The sequence below is a fragment of the Numenius arquata genome, chromosome 23, assembly GCF_964106895.1.
Source record: "Numenius arquata chromosome 23, bNumArq3.hap1.1, whole genome shotgun sequence".
Classification (NCBI taxonomy): domain Eukaryota; kingdom Metazoa; phylum Chordata; class Aves; order Charadriiformes; family Scolopacidae; genus Numenius; species Numenius arquata.
The window spans coordinates 4,207,410-4,227,655 of NC_133598.1; the positions used below are offsets into that span (position 1 = coordinate 4,207,410).

Below are 20,246 nucleotides of genomic sequence, written 5' to 3' on the forward strand. Positions count from 1 at the left end.
GTTTCTTGTAAGATAACACTTGGTCACTCCACCAAGCTACAAACTCTAGTTAGATACTAGATAGATATATCTAGATACTAGTATCTAGATAGATAAATCCCCTGCTATGGACCAAACCTCTACTGGAACAGTAGTGGGAGCAGCGAGGAACGGGGCACGAGAGTTGACATCTCGGCTGAGATGGGTTCTGTCTATAGCAGTTTCCCAGATTGTGTTGTCTGGGCTGCAGACGTTGGGAGTCTGGATTCCAAGGTGTGTTCCTTGGGTTGGGGTTACGTTTTTGTGCTGTGATACGATGCAGATTTGCTAATGAAGAGCCTGTCATTTGGGAAAGAGAAATACTTGGGAAAGACCCCTTGGGCTTTGAGAAATTGCCCGGGTGGCGGTGGTGGGGGTTGCAGTTTGCTTTTAAGAAAATAAAACTCCAGGGAAAGAAGGTCCAGGTTACTCTCTGCAGAGGCGACACGCCTCCTGTACCTGTTACCCTCCTTTATCTTCTAGGTGTCGTGGTTTGTCAGCAAAAGGTCTTCATCTACGTGTTGGAACAAAAATAAAAGTTAGAAGTAAAATGCAAAATGATGCTGTAATAGTATTTTGCTCTGAGTTGAGGTATCGGGTCCTCTGATTTTGATAGCAGAGCAGATATTTTGTCTGAAATAAATCTTGTCATTGACTCTGCTTTCTACCTCGTGTATAAGGATAAATTTAAAATTTCTTCCAAAACAATTAACAAAATTTTGTTTTGAGTATTTGCTCACAAATTCTGACTAAAACGTATTTTCTGTCCTGAAATCGACATTGCATCCAATTATTAAACCTATTGTCTTGTAAACCTACTGTCTTGTAAAACAGATAATGGTTTTATTTAATGCCACGTCAGTGAAGTTATTTCTGACTCTGGTGGTTTGAGCGGCTTTCCCCAAGCCACCCGTCGCGGTTCCTCGGCCTTTATTGAGCGGGTGGATAAAATTCCATCTCCGGTATCGCGTTTGTGTTCCCTTACAATGACTTCTGAGGAAGTTGTAACCGTGGGCTCTTTTCTCTGCTCATCCTGGGTGGTTCTCTATTGCCCCCATAGGAGCTTGAAACATAATTTCAGAAAAATAATTATAAGTTGATGCACGTAGATTGCTGCAAATTAGTACCTTTCTGATGCAGTGACAGTAAACATTACATTCAGCTGATTACTTCCTACACTGCCCCATTAACTTTTATGTAGTTTCCAAAAAGACCAGCTTTACGTTTATTTAAATGATTAAAACAGTGAACAATTGAGGCTACTTGTATCCCTTTGAGTAACTAGGTTGAAAGATTGGTCGTCAGAACAGTTGTGGGGAAGGACTGAAAATTTGAACAGTAAATCTAAACAAAATTACTCGGCTAAAACGCAGTGAGTTGAGATGGGTTATTTGGGTTCTTTGGCTGAACTTTTAGAAGCGCTGATGTGATTTAACCCAAATGTCACCGGCAGCGAATGGAACACGGGGAGTCTGAAAAGGTCCAATTCTTTTGAAAAATTACTCCACTAATCTAATTTTCTATTGAGTTTGCATCCTGTCATTTTTCTTTGTCCTCTTTTTAAATGAGGGGTTTTTTTTTCTTTCTTAAGGAGAACTATTACAGTGTATTTTTGGTCTGTTTAGGGATGTCTGCATTAGGGAAACTAAGAGTTATAGTAGAGAGGTGGGGGTCGGTCTCTTCTCCCAAGGAACAGGAACAGGCGATGGGACAAGAGGAAATGGCCTCGAGTTGTGCCAGGAGAGGTTCAGATTGGATATTAGGAAGAATTTTGACACGGAAAGGGTTATTAAGCCTTGGAATGGGCTGCCCAGGGCAGTGGTTGAGGCCCCATCCCTGGAGGTATTTAAAAGACGGGCTGACATAGTGCTTAGAGACATGGGTTAGTGATGGTTTTAGTCAGAGTTGGGTTGATGGTTGGACTCGATGATCTTAAAGGTCCCTTCCAACCCGGACAATTCTATGATTCTATGATAGTGAATTTTAAGTTTTATTCTATTTAAAAGATGATGGATGTTTCAGACTTTTTTTAAATAAAAAGGTTGTGGATGAAAATAGAAAGGAGTCACCGAAATGTTCAATATAAAAATTCGTGCTTCTGATTCGTACATTTTTAAACAACCAATCCTGAGGTGGTGAGTCGAGTAGGGGCAGATTGACTTCTGCCTGGTCGTTCGTGTTCACCCTGTTGTGCAGAGTCCCCAGACGGCTTCTTTTGCCCTTTTTCCAGCCATTTGGACAAATTAAGGCAGGACGTTTGCTCTGCAGATGGCTTTCTGCTCCCGAGATTGTTCCTTAATGAGCCTGGATCCAGTGCAGGTACTGAGCGGAGCTGGCCTTGGTTTATAAATTTAGATAATGTACTTATTAATGCCGTTTTAAAGTGCACGAAGTATAAAGCGCTCACATCTTTTTATAGTTACGGATAAAATCTGTAATGTAATTTCATAAGGTTTAATGGAATAACCAAGGCGGCGTGTGCGCTCGTGTTCTGGTCTTTAGGTGTATTAACAAAGTGGTGATAACACTGGGTTTGTGTGTTCCATCCTGCCCCGTTACAGCCAGGGCTCCAGAAATAATTTGTTCATAATGTTGGACATTTTATGATATTCAAGGTTATTTTCAAACCAGGGACTCATGCCTTAGGGTTTGCTTACTGCTCATGTGTCCAGGGGGGTTATATTTAACATGTAACGAGGTAAACCCCCTTATCTGTATTAAATGGATGTTAATTTTCCGCTTTAGCTAAAGTATTTCAAACACAGCCTGGCTTTTCCATCTGCTTAAGTACTAGCATTTTGTTTGCAAAAAATGAAGAAAAAAGTCAATTCATGACCCACGGATTAACAATTACCAAATGTAATACTGTATTTATGGAAACATTTCTGTGACTTCTGTTGCTTTGCGTTAGGAACTGTACACAGCTGGAAAGCTCTTCTTGTTTTCTTTGGTGGTTTTGGTGGTTTGGGTTTTGTGTTTTTTTTTTTCTTTGTTTTTGTGTCAGGGCAGTGATGTAATTGAGCTGGGCTTTTTCCTTTTTGAGATTTTTTTTAAATTGCACTGCTGAGCTTACCTCTCGAAATACCCGCTTGTGGTGCGTTCTCTCGGCCGCTGAAGGAAGATCTGTTCTTCCGGGGGGTGTACAAGTGGCAGGATTTGAAGTAGTTTGTATCACGTTATCTTTAACATTAATTGCAGAAAAAGAATTCTACGCAGAAATAGTATCTTTTGTACGTCTTTTATGACTTGTGGGAATTCTCAAAGTTGTGCAGAAGGGATTCACTCTGTTGGAAAGCGGTTGGTGAGCTCTTCTTTAATTAGATACGGCAATTAATAGCCCAGGTCGGTCCTGTCGTTCCATCAGTGCAAATCTTCCACCCTCAACAATCCCCCCCACACTCCCACAGGGGAGTCATTTTGGTGGGGTAGACGCTTTATTCTGTTAGTAAATTAATGCAGCTCTCAATGATTTTTATCAGGATAATAATAATTTTTATAATAACACTAATGTTAGCACAGTAATAATTTTTATATTTGTTTTCTGAAGCAGAACACCCCCTCACAAACTGAATAATCAGGGAGAATTTGGGGTTAAAATGACTCTTGAGTCCCAGACTGTGTCTGGTATCCCCTCTTGCTCCGGGGGGGTCCGGTTGCCCCTTCCCAGGCTCCGCTCCCCCGGGGTGGCCATTGGCACATGCCGTTGCTCAGCCCTGCTGGTCCCTGGGGACCGCTGAGAGCTTTCCTCCATCCTCCGCCCGTCCTGAGCTCCCTCACTGCACACGTGGATCTGGCGTGCTCTCACCCCCTGCCGCACTGGGATTTTTATTTATTTTATTTTTTTTTTTCCCCTCATTCGTCTGCGTTTCGGGAGCCCGATGTCGGTTGGGAGCCACACCGCCCTGCGTTAACGCCGAGCGCAGGGATACCGGGCTGGGATCGGATCCCTTCCTAACTGCTGGACTGCCTTTGTGTGAGTCTTCCGCCTTTTCCAAATGCGATTTCGATAGGGTGCGGATTGAAAATATTGTTTTACAAACCGTTGGAGCGGAGCGCGCTGTCGGAGCCGCGGCGCGGCTGATGCAGTCAGTCCTTGCAGCAGATTTCCCGGCATGCGTGAAGCAGCCTCACCCACCCTCGTGTTTTTTCTGCCTTAAAAATTGCTTTGTCAGATCGAAGAGCTGGGAAGGCGTTTAGTCACGTCGCGTGTTTCAGACCCCGTTGTAATTAAACGGGGGAGCGGGAATATGGGGCTGCTGGCTCTCCATTTCATTTGAGAACCTGTTGTTGTCCCTGCGGTCCCCGCGGGCACCTGGCAGTGAGGTGCGGAGATTCGCTGCCGGCGGACGGTGGGGCTGCAGCTGCAGCGCTGCTCCTTTGCAGACCGTGCAGGGCTTTCTGCAGCGGAATTCACTCGGTAGGATTCCCCAAACCCTCGGGATTTTCTTTTCCCTTCGGGAGCCGTCCGTGCATCGGAGAGGATTTGTTGTGTCATTGGTTTGACATGGAGAACTGGTGGAATAAAGGGGGGGGGGAGAGACAAGCAGGCGAGGAGGACCGGGAAGCAGGCGTTTCTCAGACCATTTATAGTAGGAGAGACTGCTTTTCTGAAGCTGCTGTGTGATTATGTGGAGATTACTTAATCCCTGGGTAACCGAGAGAAAGAATTAATAGCTGTTACTGTTTGCTGGGTGCTTGCCACACGATCACCCGCTCGGAGGGCGCGCTCTGGATTTCTGACCCCTGTTTGAGGGGTGTGAGCTGCTGATGAGACAGCATCTTCCTGAAACGAAAATAATGGGTAAATCTTAATGGAGTTTCATAACACTGAGATATTTCAAAATACAAAATCAAGAAGTTTTTCTCCCTCTGCTTGCTAGATACGAGGGAATATGGATCCCTGAGCCAATATTTTACTGTCATTCACTCCCCTTTTGGCATTTGCAAAAAACAACTATTTTCTTTTTCTCATGGCAACTTCTGTAGAATCTCCTTACCCAGGTTTATCTCGGTCTGTTCTGATCTTTATTTTAAATTAACACAGATAGCCGTTTTCTAGCAATGATTTCACAACCCATTTACTTTTGGTGACCTCTTTTTTTAGATGTTGCATCTGAGGCTTTGTCAATAACTCTGGTGTTTCGCCACGGTGACAATCGTTACAGCAACTGAGTTGATTGCGCTTCCCTGAGCGATCCTGTGGGCAAACTGTTGTCCAAAGAGTGGGTCGTGCCTCCGAATAATAGGTATTGCTAAAGGAAATACTAACAACTACCTAAAATCATGCATAAATAAAATAACCAACCGTATTGTTGGAGCGCCGGAGCCCTGATAAGCACATGGGGGTGAACGCCGTCAGGACTGTAAACTCCAGCACTCGGAAGTTCAAAACCGTGGGAATTAATGTTCCCTTAGCAACAGTAATTTGCCCCTTTTTTTGCACGTATATGAAGATAACTCTTTAATTATGTATGGTATTGTTCCCTAGTAACCTTGTTCCTCCACTGCGGGGGATGGAGTGTGCTCAAAATTTTGATTTGTAGCAAAGAGAGGAAAAAAATTAAACAGTTTGATCCTTCAACTCTCAACTGCAGGCTGGTCCTTACCTCCCTGCAGTCCTCTGCCTGTTCACCCTACATCTCTCGTTCTGCGGGTACCAGCCTTCTCCGCTACCTGGCGTTGATTTGTTTGTGGGATTTTTATATATTTATTGCAAGTATTCATCACTTCACAATTCCTGCCTGTGAGGGAGAAGGTGCCTGCTCTGCCTTGGAGCTGCCTGGGGATGGCTCCGTGTTTTCTGCTGCCTGTACTTGAAGGTGTGGGGCAGATGGAAGGGTTGGTGGTTCATGGGGCCGAGGGTGAAGGGCTTCCCGGACCAGCCCCTTGCTTGCCCCTGCGTTACGTTCATACAGTGAACCCTGGGGGTTTGTTTATGGACTCTGGGTCTGCACGCACGTGTGCTTCTGCACGGCTTCATCATAGAATCATAGGATGGTTAGAGTTGGAAGGGACCTTGAAGATCATCTCATTCCACCTGGGCAGGGACACCTCCCACCAGACCAGGTTGCTCCAAGCCCCCTCCAACCTGGCCTTGAACCCCTGCAGGGATGGGGCAGCCACAGCTTCTCTGGGCATTCTTTACACCGTTCGTATTTATTCTCAAAATACTCCTTGTTAGAAGCCACTGAGTGGTTTTGTGGATGCCCGTTACGGTTTGTGCTGGGCTTCACCCAACCTACAGCCTTTGCTGCAGCGGCAGCAGCGATGGGGGAGCTCAGTCGCCTGCCGACTAACGGCATGATAGATGCTGAGTCAGCAGGTTGCTTTTTTTTCCTTCCCCATCCTCCTCAGTTGATTCAGAAAGATAATTCGCTGTGCTCTTTCTCTCCCCATTATTATATTGTGTAACTTGCAAATTACCTGAGAGATCTGTGCCGCCGGAGTCTGGCTCCTGTGCACCAGGTCCCCGTCTCAGACCCGGTGGCTTTGGAAGGAGTTGTCACCGTTCGCATCCCTGAGAGAGCAGGACACCCCGGCTCTGCCCGCGGCAGCCAAACGCGTGTTCTCAGCACAGGAGGGCTGGCTTTGTCGTGTCCAAGTGACTGTGCAGGAGAGATCCTGTCCTTCGAGTCATCCTTAAACAGGTTAATTCCTACCTAGGCATGAAGATTTATTCCATTGTAGAAAATCCAAGTCGGATTTAGATTCCTGGTTAAGCTGTTGGGTAAAAGCCTTCTGTCTTTCAAACATCAGCTTGCGTTTCCTCCCTACCAACAGCGGTGTCATGGAAAACCCTTGTTGCTCCTATAAATGGGAGACCCAGATTTTGGAAGAGCTGCAAACCAGCCGTGATGAAGCACGGGTCGATGCTTTGGCTCCGGTCTCCCTGGGGCACCTCCTGTCGCAACAGCAAGAGCCGCTCTCCTGTTGTCGGTCCCCAGTCCCACGCTGGGGCTGGTGGCGCTTGCCGCTGGGAGAGAGGGAATGAGATCCCCAGAGAACGAGGTTTTATTTTTCACTGATTTTCTGAATGCAGGAGGAGTGGGGCTGGGGCTGAACTAAAGCAAACCCGTGCTGGGGATGGGAGGGCAACCTGTGTTTTATTGAAAAGAGCCCAGTTATGTAAAAGTAAAAAAAAAAAAAAAAAATTGGAGTTGAGCAGAGGTTCATAGTTGGTCTGTTCCTTCATCCCCAGAATTCATCCCACCCAGCAGCACTGGAGGGGTCAGGCAGCCCTTACTGTAATATTGGGTTTTAAGCCCAATTTGGTCCTTAAAGTCCTTCCTTAATTTTCTCCCCTAACTTACAAAACTCGTCCATCTCTGTCAGGCATGTATGAGAGGTTGTTTTGGGTATTATGTAGCTCTTTGAGATGAATAAGGACATTTTAAAGTTAATTTGGAACATCTCTTTATGATAGGGAAACTGTATGATTAACGTAAGGAAATATTGGCTGCCGTTAAGGGAACTGAGAGTTAAGCTGTCGTCTAAATCTTATTGCAAAAAGTTACTCTATGAATTCAAGAAAAAGTTAGAAATGAGTTTCACGTCCCCAAACATTTATTAGTTTTCCCATAGTTTTAAAAACAAAAATTGCATTTTTGCAAGATTTTGAAGTCTTATTTCAGAGATTTTTAAAAAAATATAATTTAACCCAACTGTGCTGCATCTTCCCAACCCTGGGGACCTCCTGGGTTGCTCTCAGGGCAGGAGGGGCCATTGTTCCATCTCTACCAGGTCACCGGCCCTTTGCATGCGTGACCTCCTCCAAGGTCACATCTCCTCCGCCAAACCCAGTCCAGCCCAGCCTCTCGCCAGCTCCGTACTGGGGGAAGGTTTGCCAGGACCCACCAGTGGATTATCTGGGGATTATCCGGGCCGTCCTGGTGTCCCTCACAGTAACTGTGCAAAAAACATACATTGAGTTTGTCTTTTGATGACGATTATGTGGCTTTTGATAAATACAGGGTTTTACTCCTGATTTTAATCTGCGACTTTCTTTTTGTAACCCTAGACTTTTGAAACTTTCCATCCTTATAATTATCGCTCCTTGTGTATTTGCGTTCGGAACTCGAAAGGTTTTTTTGTTTTCTTCATAACTTTGAGGTTGTCCGTGTGGGATTGTAGCTGGGCGCCCTTTAGCAATGATGATGGTATCTGTGTGCGAAGCCTCTGTTCAAACCCAACGTAGTGTATTACAAGTGAAAATACAGAGATAATCATCTGTTAATCCTCCAGTAGATTAATACTCTTCTGCGCCAGCCGGACTGTAGGAGGACTCCGTGTAACTAACCCCAAGAGGGTATCTCCAGGCTAATGAAAGCTCCTTGTATAAGTCAAAATTGCAGTTGGATTTGCAATGTCACCTCCTCCTTGCAACCAGAACAGAAAAGTGAGCAGGGAAAATGTCGTGGTCTGTGACCTCCCTGTCACCTGGCCGTCGCGGTGGCTTCTTGGGGCACGGGCAGTTGACATCAAATACGGGATTGCTGGCGTCGGGAGGGTGACCTTTACGTGCAGCTGTTGTATGAGCAGGGAAAAACGCAAAGGTGACAGAAAACTGTGTTATTGGCCCCATTCGAGGTGCCTCAAGGTCGCTTTGTGGAAACTGGGAGCTGGAAGCGTTTTGCCAGGGGAAGGGGAAGCAAAAATCCTCTCCGTAGCCTGGGCTGTGGTCGGGGTTTTTGGGGGTGTTGGTAGACTTAAATTTTGGGTCACCACCTCAGTCCTGCGGTTGTGTTCAATACACAACTTGCCTTTCAAGCCAGAGGAGCACACGCGACTCACGGGTAACAGGAGTTGATAAAGTTGAATTACTTTCTGGCAAAATAGGCCCACCCAGCAGATAACTTAAGGGATATACAGGGCTAGAAACATAGCAGAGTGCAGCTGCTTTTGGTATAATCAAAGAGTATAAGTGCTAAAATCAGCTGTGGAGTTTTTAACCAGCTATTTAAGAATTCAGTTATTTCAAAACTGCTTTTCAAGATTATAAAAGGCTCCCCTCCCCCTGCCGTAAGGTGTAATAACCCCTGAAATACATCCTGCATTTTAAATGCTCCTGCCTTTTCCCAGCCTGCATAGCTGGGCTTCCTTCTGCTCTCGGCTTGCACAAACCCTGGGTGCTCGAGCATCTATATTGATGTGCGTATCTATTGTTTCTAATCTGGTCGGTTGATCGATGAAGACCAGCATGTAAATAATTGTAGAATATTGTACACAATGTCCCACTCTGCATTTATCCAGATGGATTTGTTATTGTTAACTATAGCTGCTTTCCTAAACAGTTTCAAGAGGATATAATGAGGGTGGTTTTGTTCTTCCCAGCCTTCCCGTTTTTTAGCTGACAAATAATTTTAAAGGGAAACAATTTCAAAGACTATTCCTTTTTTTTTTTTTTTTTTGAACCTGGATCGCTTTCATCATACGCTTAATATTTTTTATATTTTGATATAACGGTGCAAAGTGAAGGAACTAATTGAAGTTGCACAATTTGGTTACTATTTCATTCAAATATCTGTGGGGTCAGTAGGAGAAATTAAAAGCCAGCTTTATATCCTGAGGACCTCCCAGATTTCCCTTGCGGGGAGCTGGGGAGAAGCTGGAAGGGTCAGCAGAAGAGTTTGCCCCAGTTTCAGGCTGCAGGAGGGACCTTTTGTTCCGCTGCCCTAGGAGATAGGTGATGGGGCTCAAGGAAAAGTTGCACCTGCCTGACCTGTCCACGATGATGTTCTACTTCTGCTGTTTTGGTTCTCATGCAGATGGAGGGAACGAGGAGCCACCAGACCGAAGACAGGCAAGTGTAGACTCCCGCCAGAGCCGATCTGGGCAAGGTAAACCTTAGTGTTGTTCTGCCGCAGTGACTCGTTTCTCGTTTGTTCGCCTTTTGTATCTACATTTTGTGGTTTTGGGTTTTTTTTTTTGTTGTTGTTTTTTTTCCTAAGACTGTGTCATCTTACGGAGTTTTGTAACCATCGTTGTTACCCGCACAGCTACGAATTTACTCACACTCACAAACCAGGCTGTGGTTCTCTAGTCTGAAGGACCTGAGGGGAACTCAAGGTGCAGCCCGTGGAGCGTACGGTGTCTCCGTCCAGCAGACGGAGGGACGCTTGTTGGAGCTGGTGGTGTGGGATTTCTTCAGCACACACCAGTGGGCTACTGGCATAGGGCCACCGCTTGCCCTCCCCGCTGACTGCAAAGGGGAGAACTGGCTGGTTCTCAACATCCAGGTCATCCTTCGTCCCCAAGCCCCATGGTGTGACAGGGATGGGACCGGTGCGTTCCTGCCCTGGGGCTGAACGGCCACGTGGGGTGGGTTTTGCTTTGTTCATCCTACAGGAACAGGGCAAAAGGTCCTAGGGAGAGAGTAGTGAAAATAGTTCTTATCTAAATATTGATTCTACAAACTCTTTTGTTGAGTATCCATCATTCACAATAAGTTGGTGGTTAAAGCCGAGCACCGGAGCCGTGGAAGGGGATTTCTGTCACCGACAGCAGAGCTCTCAGATCTGCGCTGGCTGACGGCTCCTTTGAAGTCACTTACTTAAAGTTTTAAGCATTTGCTCGTTTGTGCGGGTTGTGAAAATGCTGCTATTTTTTTTCACACAGCTCTTGAGACTCAGAAGCGTTTTTTAGAGGTGTGGCTCTGGTAGGTGCTGGGTGCGTTCACTTATTTTCTCGTTCGGATTGCAGCAATAATTTTCCTTTCATTTAGGTTGAAGCCTGTTGTTGTCATGGTGTCCTAATGACTTATTACGGAGACATTTTCTCCAGAGCATTGTTCTTTTTTTGGCAGAATTCCAGAGTTGCCCGGGCGAAATTACTGCGAGTGATTGAAGCCTGCGATCGGAATTAGGGCGATGGGAATTTAGAGTTAAAACCCTGAAGCCCTGTGAAACATCAGCAGCTCAAACCGCTCTGTTAGCGTAGGATGTTTTTATTATTTTATAATTTATTATTTTAAGGGTTTTTTTTTATTTTCAAATAGAGGAGTTAAATAAAATCAGGAAGGGATAAGGGAATTTATAGCTGCACGTACCCCATGATAGCTTGCATACAAGTAGTGTTGAGTTTCTGTGCTTTGAGGATACAGGATGAATGGTTGCTCTTTTCCAGCCACCGTTAGCTCAGATGATGTTGCCGATGTGTTCCCTCTGGAGGCCAGACCTTGCCCACATTCCCTGCCCTTAGTCCCGTGGTGTCCGTCCGTGTGTCTGCTCTTGGCCCGTGGTTTGTCCTTACCAGACGCAGCAGCTGAGATGCTGGTGGGTTCCGTACCCCCATTTCAGACTCCCGGGTTACGCCTCAGCCCATTTACTGTGGAAAAGTACTGGGTTTGGGGCAGAGGACATAGGGCCTTTTTTTTTTTTTGCAAATATTTACTTGCCAAAGAATGACCAACCTGTATGTGTTTGTTCAATGGGGATGGCTGTAGGAGTTGCAGCAGGTGGCAAGAAGTTTCAGCACGAGGGGCAGTAGAGGGGAAACAGGTAAAAAAAATGCTTCCAGCTTCTTAGAGAAAGAAGCTCCTTCACTAAACATTCCCGTTTGGATCCATGGGTGTGACTGTGGACACAGGCTTTCCGCAGTGTGGAATTCTCTCTGCTCCATAAAAGTGTTGTCTTTAACTTTGCCCTGTTCCGTGTCCCTAAGTTGCTCTCTGTCTGCACACGTTAACACCTATTTTTCATAATTACAGGGTTTTATTACGCTCAGATAAACGAGCCAGCTGAAATGAGGTGCTCGTCTTGTGTTTAAATTTCCATGTTGCTGTGCGTGATGCCCAAGCATTACAGCTGTTCATAAAGCTTTATTATCTTGGAATACCAAAGGAAATAGTTTATTAGTTCAAATATGCACTTTGCAGTAACATTTTATTTAAATATATTTTATAGACAAACTGCCAAAATTCCGGTCCAGCCGTGAATGAGCCCTAATTTGGGGGTTTGATAAACCCAATATTCTTTCTGACTGGAACAAATTTAAGACTATTTCAATTACCTTGTTTGTGTGTTTGTTTGCTCTGGCAAATGAGAGACATTTGGACATCTGTGGAATGAAACTTGCACGTTGTGGGTATTTGGTCGAGTTCACTGGTTTTGTTGTAAAGCGTTTGAAATTTAAGTGGGAAAATACTCCTGAAAACTTTGCAAATCTATCATTACTTTTATTCCTTTACAAGATCCTGCCCCCAGTTGCCCTCGGTTTTAGGTAAAGATTGGTCAAAGATACTGGGAGCTTACACCATAATAACCAGTGAAATGCACAGATTTTAGATCTTTGCCAGACCGTAAGTTCCAGAAGATGCTTAGTGTTTATAGTTCCCTCAAACCCCCAAATCTACCCCGAGGAGATTCGAACTTTGTTTTTAAGAATCAAAATCAATGAGGGCAAATCTGGTTTGTTTTTTTTTTTTTTTCTCGTGTCTGGTGCCAAAACGTATTTTGAAAAAACACCGTAGCTTGTTTGTGTGGATGCTGGTGTGGGTTTGCCTTTCCCAGCGCTGCAGGTGATGATGAATGGGTTTGCAGAGTCAGCAGAGGTGTTCAGCGCGCAATAACCCTGGGAAAAGCAAGGTCCTCCATCAGCTTCTGTCAAGTAAGCTATATATGGAGCCAATAATTGCAATTGGCAACGCACAGCTGGAAGAAGTCAATTTTTTCTTGCTGTATGAGCAGCTTGCTGTCAAATTGTGCCCTCCTGGAAAAATGATGGCCAACTGCACTAATGGAGCCGCTGCATCTTTTTGGATGATTAGCAGGAAAAACTTAAAAACAAGATCTTCAGACTTGAGGTTTTGGTCTCTGCTGAAGCGGTAGCACTGTCCCCTGCGTTGTGTGTCTGCGAGGCTTGCTCTTGAGAGCACGTGTGTCCCCAACGTACCTCATCTGTCCCGTCTGCCCGATGGGAGGAGATCTGAGATGTGTTGGGGTTCCTGCCTCGTCAGCTGTGGTCGTTGTGTGTTGCTCAGATGTGCCCAACGGGAGACCCCGGGGTGATGCTGAGCATGGCTGGGTGCAGGGAGGCTGCCTGTCGCCCTCAACGCCCTTTGTAGTCCATGGGGAGGTCATGGGTGGATCCAGTGGAGTGTCTGGGCTGGGATTCTTCTCTTCCTGCAGCAGAAACCTAAAACATGTCTTTAGATGAGTCTTGTCCCAAATTCCCTGCCTTCTAGATGTGCTTCTAGACAACTTGCTTGGCTGTAGACACCTCTTTTGTGGACACCAAAATGGCATGAGAGGAACACAGTTTTAACACACCAAAGTACCACCGGTGTGTGTGACTGATGAGGGCTGAGGAAAGCTTTGGAGATGGCTGTAAGCACCAACTCTGTGTCGGGAACGAGGCAGTGCTAAGGGCAGGTGGGTCACAGTGACACACGGCCACCTCGGGTGGACGGTCTCGGGCTGAGGAGTGAGGCTGAGCCATGTTCTGCTCAGGTAGAAATGGTGGTAACTGCAGGGAAAGGGGGCAAGGCGGTAATTCCAGCTTTCTGTTACTACAGCCAAATATTTTTTGAAGAAATATACACATATATATGCACATGTATATTTTATATATTTAATATAAAAGGCAGGATGTTGTCAGCAACAGCATCTTTTAATAATAATAAAAAAAAGACTAAAAATGATCTGTTCCTCCTTAAAGGGATGGACTCCGTTAGAGCATTTGTGTGCACGCTTAATTAAAGCAGCATGAAATGAACAGAAGAACATCAGTGTCTGGCTCATAGTTTGTGGCAATAATGACAGTCTCTGATGAATAAAACATACCGAACTGTAGCACACTGACTGGAGCGTAGGGGAGTTGAAGAGAAGCACCTCTGTAAGGATTAGGCTTTGAATATGCTGGGAATGTGGCAAGCGTTGAGGAAGCAAGAGTGTGAAAGTCCCATTTGGAACTGTCACACCCAGTGTTTGTGCAAAGCGTGTTAGTGTTCGCTTTGGTTTCTGGTAGAGAAGGATGAAAAAAATGCTGAGAGGTGTTCCTGGGGGTTGGCACCAGTAACGGATGGGTTTTAGCCACAGACGATAGCACCTCTCACTACGCTCCAGGAGCTTGCCCAAGATCTTTGACAGTTATTTCAATGTGGGTTTTTCCTCTGATCATAAGCAGCGTGTTGGGTTGTTCACGTTGTCCTTTGGTGATCTGGAGTAGTCCATCATCTCCTCTGGGGTACCACGTATTTGAGGCATTTACCCTCTTGTTTTCTCCCCACTTTTGTCTGTCTGCCTTTGTATCCAGGAGAGACATTTTCTCTTTCATACGTATTCTCGCAAGCCTTTGAGAACCACACAGGTATCCGATGGAAATCGAATAATAAATGTCTTTATGGAGGAAAAACATTATCAGGCACTAAAAGCTAAAATCCATTTCTTAAAGGTGTGGCACGAGTGTGAACTTACATTATCTGTAATGAAATATTAACGTTAACGGTTCTAAGTTGGTTTTGCAGACGACCGATCAGTTGTCTGTGTTGGGTTGTTAATCTTCCTGGAGAACCAAGTGCTTCCAGAGGTTTCCGGAGGAGGAACCTCTCTGCTCCCAGCTCTTGCTGCTCTGGAGCACTCCCTCTTCGTTTGTCACTGATATTTATTGCAACAATTAGCACTGCGTGCCTTTATTGTTCTGTCTCCACTTGTTGTGGAGTTATCTGGTGTCTTCCGTGTGGATCCCATCCAGGTGTTGTGCGGCTCTGGGTGTTTGTTGGGGAGCGTTGGAGGTGGCTGTTTTCGGAGGCTTTTGTGCCTCTGTTTTGGGGGATTTTTTTTAGGTCCTCATGTTGAAATTGAATTTGGCTGGAAGTTTTTTTAGAAATAGATAATCTAAAGGCACAAAAAGAACAGGTAAAGAAATCCAGTAAAAGGATTATTGCTTTGTCTGAATTATATTTAAAAGTGGGGAGTCCGGGATTCTGAAAGACAAATTAAAAAAAAAAAAATCAAAATAAATTCTTCATGGTTATGCTGTTCATAATCTAAAGAGCTGGGCTGAGATGCTGCTCCAGAAATGCAGTTTATTGAAGGGAGGTGTCAGGCCCATCCGAGCCGAGGAGGGGAAAGCAGCCGTCTCTGTCTAGCAATGACAAACCCTGGAGACTCCCCTCTATTCTGATCAGTTCCTTCTTATTTCTCTGTTCCCCCCAGGCACCTCCACAGAGAACGACTGTGCTTTTGAACCAGACTACGCTATTCCGCCACTCCCAGTGACCGAAGGTATGCAGCACATTCGGATTATGGAGGGCATGTCCCGCTCCCTTCCATCCTCCCCCTTACTCACACATCAGTCTATCAGTGTTCGACTCCAACCTGTGAAGAAGTTAACTGGTAAGGACTTTAAATAAAGTTCAGTGGGGCATTTAAGGTCCGGTGGTGCAAAAAAAAAAAAAAAAAATAAAAAAAAATCTGTAAGAAAAGGCTTTGAGCAAGCTTCTGTGTACAAGTCCTGGTTTGTTTATTATAGCAGCCGCTTTAGTCCGACCCAGGAACGGATTGGATTTCATGCCGACAGAGAAATCTTTCTATTCTGAAAACGATCTCTCTGTTTTACAAATATTCTCCAGTTTTCTGAGAAATTTCTAGCAGAGCGTGTTTCAGTTCCACTACGTAGTGTGGTTTATGCACAGTGGAAATTTTACAGTAATTTGGAAGACCTTTATGCTAAAATTTTGAATGCTGAGAGAATACATCAGAAAAATTATAAACTTCTACAGAAAAGTGATTTTTTTTTTTTTCATAGTTCGTGTATATTTTTAAACTATCTTGTTCATCCAATCTGCTGGCGTTGTGGTTTGAACACCTAGAGATTTTAAAGTAGTTGGACTTTAAAGCACTCGGAGTCCAGCATCCGTTTAAAAGCCTGACGTTGTATTTCTGCTGGTACCAGTTTGAGAAACTTGCTTCTTGCCTAAAATCTGACCTTCCTCCATGCCCACCTTTAAAACCCATCAGCCACTGTGTTGCCTTTGTACTGAGAGAAACCTTCAAAAAGAAGTTTTACCCGATATAATTGGATCTGATCTAAAGGGAGCTCCAATACGCTTTGTCCCTGTTGTTTTCCCTGCCCTCTGCTGAAGGCAGAAATGGGAAAGGGAGGGAGGGAGAGATTCCTGAATCGCGCCAGAGTCGCTTGGAGGGGTCTTGTGAGTCTGAGCTCCAGAGGTGCAAGAGAATCGGGCAGATAAACAAATAAAAGGACGTGAAAATACTTTAAAACGAAATTTTCAGTGCGTTACTCGGCTGTATTCAACAGGAGTTTCCCATCACTAAGAACTTAGTGCTCAGAGACATAGTTTAGTGATGTGGGGGGTTTTTTTGTATGGTTTTCTTTTGGTTTTTTATCAGAGTTAGGTTGATGGTTGGACTAGATGATCTTAAAGGTCTTTTCCAACCCAGACAATTCTATGATTTTATGATTCTAACTTCTACAGGGTGGCTGAAGTTCTGCCTTAAAACGTGAAGGCCAAAGACAACTTCTTAGTGGAAATGAGGAGAGCTCTGTAGTTCACAGGATGGTTCTTCAGGAGGGTTGATGATGTGACACTTGGAGAATTTGTGGGGTTTTTGTGGATTTTGGGGTTTTTTTGAAATGCTTTCCTTTTTAAGAGTATCCTTCAGTTTGCAGTGGGAGTCAGGGCTGTGCCGCTGGATGCTCAGAGCTCCTCTCTGTCCCTTCTCTTCTGCGGAACAGCCGAGAACACAATGTGTTGCACTTTACCAGAGCAGCTGCTAAAACAAACTTGACTTTTAAAAATTTGGTTTTGACTTTGAGAGTGATAAAATTCAGTGGCAGATGACAAAAGCAGTTTCAAAATGCAGTGCATTTCAGCTTAGTGTCTCTAAACCCCTGTCAGTTCTTGTTCTAGTTACTTTTTGCGAGTGGGAATTCTGTGTGTGCTTGCCATGAACCCATTTTTTTTCCTTTTTTTTTTTTTTTCCCCCTTTGCCTGTCACAAAGTAATGGGTAGGTGTGGAATCCACAACCCTTCCTGCCACAAAAAGCATGGGTTGTGAAAAATGACACAAATAAATCAAGGCTATTTTTTCTCCCTGCAGCATGTCTGTACTTGTTTAATTCATGGTGTAACATATAGCTCGTGTGTTCCTGCTTTTCCTGAGTTTCCTCCCATGATCCTCACATTCATCCAGTTTCTTCTTCCTTCTAGTTTTTGAGTTACTTGCAGGGATTTTCTTCTTTATTTTGTGTGGCTGCCTTGGTAGAGGCAGGTAATGTGAGCCAGTTCCACAGGCCTTTTTTCAGTTAGGATAAAAAACATTCTATTTTACAAATAGTTGAAGCCTTTGTAGTACCTTTACCTCATTTATTACTCTTCTGTCCCCTTGTTTTGACTATGATCCTTTGTGTTTCTCTGCTCTCCTGTTGTAGCTCCAAGTGACGTTATATTTGTGTGTCTACTCGAGCAGTTCATTGCTCTTTGCTGAAATAAGTGCAGGGGGTTTGAGCCGAACCCCATGGAAAGAGCGATTTTTTTTTTTATTTTTTTTTTTTTCTTACACCCCTGCAGCTCCGTTTCTCTAACGACTTGCTGCCTGCTCAGCGAGCTGCCCTGGTGCGATCTGCTGGAGCTCTGCCTTGTCAGCAGACACTGCCCTCCTCCCGCTTCTCCAAATCACGCAGCTCAGCCGAGCACACGAGCTCCATGGATTCGTAATTCTCTTTTTCCAGGTGGAAACAGGTCAGACTCCATTTAGCTTCAGACTCGGAAAGCTTTTGGTGGATTTGGCAGGGCTGCCGTTTGGAGCGTCCCGCTGGTTCCTCAAAAGCCCAGATCCTGGAATTCCAGCAGTGGCTTTCGCAGGTGGCGGTTGGAAGGAAGGGCTGGTGGTTCATGCCGGAGTCAGGGGCTCGGGCAGCTCCGGCCCCAGCGAGGTCTCTGGTCGAGCCAGGCTGGAGAGGTTCAGCTGGTGAGAAGGTCTGCTCCTCTGCTTTGGAAAGTGTAGGTGATGAAATACAGATGTGAACAAGGTGTGTACAAACCAGGGGGACGTTAATAAAATGCTGATAATTGTTATTACACAAAAGTAGGAGAAGAAAAGTGCAGACTCCCGGTTTTGTTGGGAGGTCCGTTTTGGGGCCACACACAAGAATCTCATGGAAGTTGGTTGGGAAGAAGACAACGTCTGCCTTCTATTTGCGTTTTGTCCATACTTTTCCTTTTCCATCTGTTTAACATATCCCGTTCCAGCTAGACCCAATCTCCTATTCCATGGAAACACATGCTTGTGTTTTGCACGGCCGCGTCTCGATGACTGCAGTGGAGCTGGAGCCCCTCGTATACTTAGAATTCAGAGTGTGTTTCGGTGTGTTGGTGGATTAGCATGATTTTTAAAATTATTAGTTTAATTTACTGTTGATATTGTAAAAGGAAGGGGGTTACTTTACATCCTCATGCAGCCATTATGGGAATTTGTTTGCTTTCATTAAGGTAACATGTAAAGGAACTGGGAAGGTAATGCTTTCTGCTCTTTGTTATCCATAGTATTTATCCCATTTCTTCAACTATTCCCTATCATCCGTCTCTCTTATTTATTACTAATCTGAGAGATTTTAAAAAGCAAAAAAACAAATCCCTCAGCTGCAGAGAGAGACGGCTGTTGAGTGACCATTTACTGCATCGGCAAATAAAAATCTTTTTTTTTTTTAACTGGTGGCCATCAACTGGCACTTTGTAAAGACTCTCCTCGGTTTTATTAATTAGTAAAACAGCATGATCTGTAAAGTAGAGAAAATTTGGAGTTAATATTAGACTTGTGAAGACGAATTCACAGCCTCGCGCTATTTTTTTTTTGATGTGTTTCTCCCCAGTTTCGCCCAGTACCCCTCTCTGATTTTACAGAAGTCTCCTCAGTGCCATCGTAGGTTACTCCAATCCGGTAGAACTGATAAGCGACTGGGTTCAAAAATCTTGGTTGTGCTTGTGGGAGCTTTCAGATAAAAATAAGCAGCCGGCGGTTTGACAGCGGATGCGTGGAGAGGTTTCACAGGCTGACGGGGATGGTTTCCTCTTCTGCTTTGTCTCCTTGTCCTGTCCAGCGGTTAATCCGACACAATAACAGCAGTGATTCCTTTTGGAACAGGGATGAGGGTGATTCTGGGAAACTGGAGTATTACAAAGAGAGGCTTTTGTCCCTCTGACAGTTGCCACATGGATTTTTCAAAGCGACCTTCAGAGCATAGAAAATTGTTGAGAAATTATCCAATTGTAGGGGCTTTTTCATGCTGTTTGCTTCTTACATACATTTGTGTGTGACTAACCCATTCATGTCACAATTTCCATATCTGTGGAGTGGTCGGATAGCGGAATGGTGCTATTTCTCACATAAAACACTTTGTTGTCTCTTTCTTTTTTTTTTTTTTTTTTTCCTTATTACTAAAGATTTAATTTCTAAGACCATTTGCAACAAAACGTGACTGTACCAACCTCTGGATTTATGCTTTCTGGAATTCTTCAGAGATGAAAATTTAAATACAAAAGACTTTTCAGGCTCCTCACACGATGACTTGCCCCACGTTCGAGGGCTGAAGTATCTCGGGTCATTCTGGACCTGCGTGTGTCCCTTCCAGTGCAGGAGAGAAGGTTTGTCAGGTCCCACAGGGAGCAGAAAGCAGCTACTGGGATGGTCCCTTCTCATGGGCATCAGTGGGTGTCACGTTAATTTGGGGTTTAACTTAGCCCTTTAAAAAGGAAAAGAAATCTGTGTGGTGCAGAGAACCTTGCCCAGTAGAAACTGCAATGGTGTTTATTTATTTATCCATTTATTTATAATATCTTTTAAAGTTCTTAACCTGGCTGATTTGTAAACAAGTCAGCTTTTCATCCACAGAGAAGTTAAAATATCCATTTTTGGTAAAAAGCCACAGGAACAGGTTACGCAGTGGTTAAGTTTCCAGAGCCGAGGTTTCTCGCTGGTGTTGGTGTCTGGTTTTTCCGTGCGCGGGCACTTGGCGGGATTCGGAGGCTGATAAATATTCAGTGTGGCTGCAATTTTCACTCCGCTGAATAGTCTGGTGATTAAGAAAAACTAAGGTCATTGTGGCTCTAAGGGGTGAAGTACTAGTGAGCATAAGTAATCAGCGCTCCCTCTCCCGCCTGTTAAACCTATTGTTCAGCAGGGGCTAAGAACATATTTTAAATAATCTGTGTGTTCAACCTCAGTTTATGCTGTCTAATATATATATATATTTTTTTTTTATAACAACAG

At 44.6% G+C, this 20,246-nt stretch overlaps 1 protein-coding gene across 3 annotated transcripts in view; it reads left to right on the forward strand.

Moving 5' to 3' along the window:
* TANC2 (tetratricopeptide repeat, ankyrin repeat and coiled-coil containing 2) overlaps nucleotides 1-20,246 on the forward strand; it is a 213,886-nt gene that overhangs the window by 40,594 nt on the left and 153,046 nt on the right. For 2 of the 3 annotated variants that reach the window (XM_074162698.1, XM_074162699.1), the window contains exons 2-4: nucleotides 9,783-9,854; nucleotides 13,500-13,502; nucleotides 15,171-15,239. In XM_074162698.1, coding sequence (XP_074018799.1) covers nucleotides 9,783-9,854; nucleotides 13,500-13,502; nucleotides 15,171-15,239 — 144 coding nt within the window. Of the gene's footprint in view, nucleotides 1-9,782; nucleotides 9,855-13,499; nucleotides 13,503-15,170; nucleotides 15,351-20,246 lie in introns of all 3 variants that reach the window. The other variant, XM_074162697.1, reaches the window with a different exon arrangement.